The sequence below is a fragment of the Pomacea canaliculata genome, linkage group LG9, assembly GCF_003073045.1.
Source record: "Pomacea canaliculata isolate SZHN2017 linkage group LG9, ASM307304v1, whole genome shotgun sequence".
In the NCBI taxonomy this organism is placed as follows: domain Eukaryota; kingdom Metazoa; phylum Mollusca; class Gastropoda; order Architaenioglossa; family Ampullariidae; genus Pomacea; species Pomacea canaliculata.
The window spans coordinates 4,952,110-4,959,396 of record NC_037598.1 but is presented as its reverse complement, the minus strand read 5'-3'; the positions used below and the strand labels follow the sequence as shown (position 1 = coordinate 4,959,396).

The window sequence follows — 7,287 nt, the reverse complement described above, 5'->3', positions numbered from 1 at the left end:
CAGAGGAACGCGCGGCAAGATTGTCATCGTCTTTTGTTCCAAGCTGTCCACGTGCTTTTGAGAACTGAGAGATGGTGCTAGGCAATCATACCAGGGTTTTTTGAGAAGAAAGATGGTTCTAGATAATTGTCTCATGATCTTAGAGAAGTGAGAGGTTGTTTTAGACAATCATCCCATGTCTTGGAAAAGTAAGATATGGGGGTTAGGAACTATCCCAAATCTATAAGATATGAAAGATGATCCTAAACAATCGGGATTTTTGGTGAAAGGTCAAGGTCAAGAAAATGTCCAAGGGTTTTTGAAGTGAGTGATGGTTCCAAATAATCGTTCCAGTGTGTTTAAGACGGGAGATTTGGTTCTAGACAATGATCTCGGGATTTTTGAGGTGAAAGATGATAACACACAGGTTCCAATCCTTACTTTCCGAAGCAGTGTATATATCTCCAGTAAGATTCCATAACTAAAACTGTTTATCAGTGGATAGCACAGAGAGATGAGGCAACAAAGGAAAACTGCATATAAATGTTAGCTTAAGTACCAAGAGATAAAAGGATATTTATTACTTACTCGCTTCACAAATAAATATTCTTCCTTTTTTCTCAACGAATTATCTTGGGATCCTTAAAAAAGCCTGTCTCGGTTTTTCTCATCTCCGTACCCAACAACTAACGATCACTTTCTCTTTCTTGCTACTATCCGCAAAACTCTAGTGTCGTTTAAAAGAATTTCTTTAGAATTCCTAGGTTGACCAAAAGCAGCGTCTCAGCTACTTAATTACTGAGCTACCCGTTTATCTAGATCTTCTTCTTCTCTCTCTCTGCAATATTTTTTTGAATCCATCTTTCTTTCGGAAAGCATCGTGGAAGAGGAAGCAACTGCGAAGAACGTGATCCAGGGGAGGCTACACTTATCCACAATTTATGGTTGGATAGAAATAGTGGTATTGCCTCCCTTTTGACATTTATCGCGACTGACACCTTCTGTTTTACCAGTCATTTCTATTGTACCATATTGTCACAACCTACAAACGATATCTCAGTTTTTAAACAAATCATTGCCAATCTCTCTATGTTAGCTAATGGAATCTTCAGATGTTTCACGACAAAAAAACACAAACAAACAAACAAACAAACAAACAAACAAACAAACAAAAAAAACAACAAAAACAAAACCCTATCACATGAAGATTTCCGTAGCCGTAGTGATTCAAGTGCCACTAATATATTGTTTTTAGAAACAATTGAGTCATTACCGATGGCAACGCGGTGGTTCGTCATTTTGAAGCAGAACCTGAACATTACTACAGTTAAATCTGATCTGTAGGGAAACTGTAAGAGGTAACGGTAGAGATAGTGTTAGGCTCTTCACTTCCCATTTAAGCTCCATAAAGTGCACAAATAAAGTGTTAGAACCCCCAAACCTCGAGAAAAAATTGCTCACAACACAAAGGTTTCACTGGTTTACAGGTTTATGCTGACATGTCTGGTTAATTAATTTTTTTTAAATCATGGCAAAAAAGGGGGTGGGGTGGAGTACCTACTGCGAGCGTAAAATATTGTCTCGTTAGGGAGAAGAACATTTCCCCCGCTAAAAAGTCTCTTAAATGAACCATACGGATTAGAGAATGTAACAGACAAATGGGCATGTAGGGTGAATGGGAAAAGAGAAAAGACAAGAGCTGGAGTGAAAACGGGGAGGCTATCAGGGGTGTTATCTTCTGTACTCGAAGGATTTGCGTCCCTTAGACAAGTCAGCCAATGTACCCTTGTTTGGCTATGACAACTAATACGGTACTGGCTCAAATCATAATTTATAATCTGCATTTACAATACACACTCACACGCAGAAACACAAAACAAATCAGTACGATACTTTTTAATTTTACATTGTCAAACCATGAAAGTGCAACACTTCTCCTTTACATGTATAATACTGATTTTGGTCAGACGATGAAGACGCCATGACATGGTGTTCATGATGTCAACTAAGAGTATACATAGCATTTCACAAAAGGGAAAGACAGCAATAGCAGCCATATTTACAGATAAGCTTAAATAATTCAACTGAATATTTATATAAGCAGTTTTCACACAACTTATTCTCTAGCAGCTGTTTGAAAGGTTAAAGATCTTTTTAAGGAGTTGCAACATTTTATAAAAGAAAAAATTATTTCGTCGATGAAATATTTCATTGCACATGGATGTGTGAACATATTTTTCTATCTCTTAGCAACTACTGCAACATTTTGATTTTTTTAATGAACCGGTAAATGTATGTGGTATATCTCTGAAAACAATTTTTTAAATTGTCGGATACATTACAAGGGAAGGTGACAGCAAATCAATCACTTTATCCTCTATGTTTATCTTGAAACACGTTCACGCATGTTTTCTGTTTCAAAAACTGAAGGAGAATAAAATATTTAGGATATTTAGGAAGAGTTCACCACGTAATGATGTAAATATCACACAAAATGGCGAAGTCCATGGAGAGATTATCGTCAAGTAAACTACACGTACAACCGAGGGGTTTGAAACAAACACTGGGGCATTCGCTGACAGAACATTCATGATAACATAACAAGGTATAAGCGGACTGACGAGCAGGTCACTTATTCTGAGATAGGTAACGTTAAAGGGGATTGATCACAGACGGAGTTGTAACATTAGCCACAATTTGACTCAAGGCTATGTTACAAAGAAGATTATCCGAATTAAAAAAAATACATACATAAAAGCACCTTACTGTAGCAGAATATTTACTGGACCCAAAATATTTTTTAAAATCTTTGAGATTCGTGGACGGAATTACAATCTTTATTTGACAGTATGAGGATGAACCTTCTGGGCCATGGACGGGAGTGCTTTCAAAGAAGTAAAATGAAAATACATGTGGAGCAGTTATGATTTGAAGGGCAAGGTAAATCCGCCATTACAACATGAAAAAAATGACAGACAACTCTAACAGACAAACTGACCAGGTGATCGATCTCACAAAGTGCTTTAACGGTTACAGAAAGGCAAGTGGGTAGGAACAACTATATCCAAGAATCGAATCGGAAACAATTGTAGAGCTTAAATATTCTATATGACCAGGATATAATGGAAAAATAAGAGTTTTAGTGTGTAGACAGGGTTTTCATACTCGACCAGCCACAGTAAAAGTGGGTCTGCTTGCCAGTTTTTTGAAGACTTCGGACGGATTAGAGAATAACATATGTATCACAACAATGGATTTTTGCACCATAGGAAAGAAAGAATGCCTATATACGAAATAGCGAACAGGAAGCCAGAAAGTAATTACACATGTACATTGCTGACAAAACTCATTTTATATAGCTAGCAAAATGGCTAAAAATAAGCACAAAAGCACTATTCACAAAATAAGCACTGCATTTAGGATTATAGCATATGCGATTTTTTCCAGTTCCATATGCAAATTGGTTTCCTTAATTAGTGTGTACGAGCTAAGCACTATTTGACGCAAACCAACGTTGCTGTAACTACACTCTAGGAATCCTGTCTGTTTCTGCTACGTTCCGAGACAACAGCTAAGCTAAACAAAAGTGTCACAGACATTCACAAAAGAAATATGTTTCAAGATCATCATCACCGCTACACATGTGATGTCACGTATGTTATGGGTGCTAAGATGTGTACTATTGTGTGTGGATCAAACTTAAAACTTACTTTAAAGCGTCAATACGCGTGTCCTTTGGCTACTACAGTTTTAGAATTTGGTAGTTGGTAAAGTGGTGTAAGAAATGCCTGCATGTGTAGTCAGGAAGTGTTCCGAGGACTTGACTGTGAAAGAAAAGGTTATTAGTGCTGACTCTTATCAGTTTCAGCATTAGTAATCGCTGATTTAAAAAATACAGTTAAACAACTCAAGTTTTAACAATTAAAAAGCACTCCTCGTCCATCACAGTTTGTGTTTTCCTGTAATTTTTGTGTGACTCTCAGCAATATCATTTTAAATGTCTCTAAGTACCATATTTTAAAAGTGGTTTTTTGCTTCGGAAATAAAGCTTGAACAACGTTACATATTCAAAATGCAGCAGGAATATCAACAGGCACTCATATTCTACACGTACTTCTCGTAATAATATATGCGTAATCTTCAGCAACAAACAACCCCAATAATAATAATAGCCTACCTCAAAGACCTAAGCGCTGAAAAATAAAATTCAGACTAAATCAAATAGAAGACGATCATGTTTTGTACCAATAAATATAATTTTTTTCTTTCAACTTGCCTCTTCACGTGTATCTAGTTATTAAAACCTCACCTACACAAAAGTCATACTTTACTATGAAAACACAATAACACGGTGGCATATTAATTCACTAACCAAAGTTTATTCTGTCTGGAAACATCACCCCGTATCCTTGTTGTAGATACTTGTGGTAAATTTCAGTTGGCAAGCTGTAGGTACCATTACCATTGACACTATAATAGGCTTTAAATCAATGGTCTGCAGTTGTTAACGATGTTTGGCAATCCTCCAGCGAATGAAAGAAACTTTGAGAAAGTGGCTTCATATGGAAAGCATGAAGTGTGGATAACAGGATAATCCACTCTCTTAGCACTATATTTCTCTTAAAAGAGTTCGTTCGGTGGTGGGAAAGTAAGTCGCCACCAGGGAACGTTGTAGTTCGCGATAAGAACGCTTTGCTACGTTGTTATAATTATTTTAGGGATTTTCACCATAGCTAAATCAATTTCTTTTCCAAGTCTGAACAGACTATATTGTTTGTTTTATGGTATAAGCTCACAGTATAGGAAGCGAAATTTATCATGGGTAGATAACTGCGCAACTACAGGGGATTGCACCCCTTGATCACGTCAGCATCTCTCGAAGTTCGTTATGTTTATGGTCTGGACTTCCCGCTCGCTCTCCTGGTGCCTGTTCTGTGTTTACGTGAAAACTAATCCACTGCATACTCTCATCAAGCTTCATTTAGTGTCTGCTTGAAAGGGCTTTTGAAAGGGATATTCTGAGAAGAATTTACTGCTTTGATCCACTCTAAGTAGCTCATACGTACAAGTGTATTCTCCTGTCGGGATTACGTGAGATTTCTTTTCAAAATTTATGTCCATACCAATGAGATTCATTATTAGCGCTGCGCCGTTTTTCTTGAGATGTTGTGATGCAGACGCGTATGGGCGTACAGATCCGGGTTTTCGTTACTAATTTATCTTCAGTTTTTCATTTCTGATTTGTATATACACTAAAGCCATAAAAAATTCCATAACAAAAAGGAGAGAGAGAGAGATTAATTGTTAACATGTCTGATTATGAATGTTCCCCCCCCCCAAAAAAAAAAAAGAGTTGAAGAGGTGCTTGTAAGCTGTGTAGACAAACTCTTGTCTCGGGTTTAAAGATGATCAACATCATTTGTTTGAAAGGAGGGTGGATGCGTTTCGTTCTTCTCAGTACACGCTTGCTAGACTATTATTCTGATGATCATGCGCGTTAACCGGAAAACACATCCATGCTCCAACTTGATGCAGCACTTCAATTTTTCCATCGCGAGCAGTAGGCTTCACATTCGAGACACGTGCAAGAGGCTTGCCCAAATTATCCAGTCAGGCTGGAGTTGTCGCTACAGCAGCTCGTCCCGGTACTCGACCCGGTACTGGAAAGCCGGAATATCCTCTCCGTCCTCCAGGTCGTGCACCATGAGCGTGAAGTAGTAGGTCCCTTCCTCGACCAGGTTGAGATGGAAAGTCTCGGCGTTGTCCACGTTGCGGATCTCCTGGTCGATGTTGAAGGCAAGAGCTTCGGCGTCCTGTGGGTGGCCTGGACCAACGTACTCCAGCTGAGGCGACACCGCCACGTTGCGCAGCAGCACGGTGATGCTTAGGCGGCCGTCGTAGGAGCGTAGCACGGACTGCATGTTGAGCGGCCGAATGTTGAAAGCGAACATGGTGGGCCAGGTCTTAAGTGTTCCCTCAAAGTCGGGCAGCGCCAGGTGCTGCTGCGTCATCAGTAGCCATCGCTTCTCGTGCGGGAAGTGTGAAAGGCGCATCTCATCGGGAGGCGTCAGGAAGTAGTGCTCCACGAAGAACTTGCACGGCAGAGCGCCGAAACCGGCGTCCACGAAGTGGTAGTGGCCGTTAAGAAGAACGGCGTTCCATGAGTGCCTGAAGGTGCTTGCGTTACTACCGGTCAGGGTCGTGCCGGGTCTGTAGTCAGGCCCCTTGGCGTAGCCCTCGATCTTCTCGCACTTCAAGCCACCGGCTCTGGAAGGAGGTAGATGGGGAAAAATGTATCATTTTCAGTCTTCCTACATTTACCAAACTTACATATTGTTAAATAAAAACTTTCTTGAGTCGTCTGAAACTTTTCTAAAGTTGTCGCAGTAGTATTTTAATTTTGTATTTTGTTCTTTCAGAAGTAATATTTTCCTGTTTATACAATATACTTTTCTAAACATCGTCCACGTATCTCAGCACGACCTCATAAAGAGGAAGAGAGAGAGATGCCAAGGAAATCATTCTCTTCACAGAAATAGCCACAAAAGTTACCCTCTTCCACACACACACAGAAAAAGCCGGTCCGCCGTCTGCTATGTTTGCTCACTAGAAGTCAGAGAGAAAGAGAGAGGTGTAACTACATTCGTGTAAAATGTACCAGAATTACATCGAATTATGATCTCTCTTTGAGCAAAGGTGTCAGAGTTAAAACTTTGTGTGAAGACTTCTACAACACAAATGAACGATTGTTTGCTCAGATTTTGAATACCTATGACTAGTGTGAATAGCCTAATAGTGAATAACCTTAATTATAATCATTAAAAAATTATTTGTAGTAAATAACACAGCACTCTGGTTTGTGAGAGTGCTTGACGATGTGCAGAACACGAGAACGTGTCCTGGTACGGACATAGAGAAAATGGAAACAAGCACGTGCCGACTGGGCGGGCCCGCTGTACAGTGAGCTCTGGCCAGGTCACACGAGAGGTCAGTAGGAAGCGATTCCTCAAGCACCAGACGGGTATAATGCAGGCCAGCCGCTGTCGTCACTCCTGCTCTTTTAAAGTGCACGGCATGTCAGCTGTGGGGTCGATAGCTCAATATTCATCACGATGCATACAAATCTCTCTCTCTCTTTTGTGTGCATGCCTCTGTGTGTGTGGGTAGGTGGGTGAGTGCGCGTCGCGCGCTCGTGCGTGCATGATCTCCATGTGAATCTGTCCAGCCTGCAAAAAGCAGACTCACTATATCTCTGACAACCCTTAGTCTAGCAGTTTAGCTGAGTGCACATTGTGTCCTCGTTTTGTT

The 7,287-nt window shown here is 40.1% G+C and overlaps 1 protein-coding gene across 7 annotated transcripts in view; it reads right to left on the bottom strand.

The window, feature by feature from the left end:
* Positions 1-1,860: 1,860 nt before the first annotated feature.
* LOC112572374 overlaps positions 1,861-7,287 on the bottom strand; it is a 53,305-nt gene continuing 47,878 nt past the window's right edge. For all 7 annotated transcript variants that reach the window (XM_025252016.1, XM_025252023.1, XM_025252018.1 and 4 more), the window contains one exon: positions 1,861-6,246. In XM_025252016.1, coding sequence (XP_025107801.1) covers positions 5,607-6,246 — 640 coding nt within the window. In that variant the 3' untranslated portion in view covers positions 1,861-5,606. The remainder of the gene's footprint in view (positions 6,247-7,287) is intronic.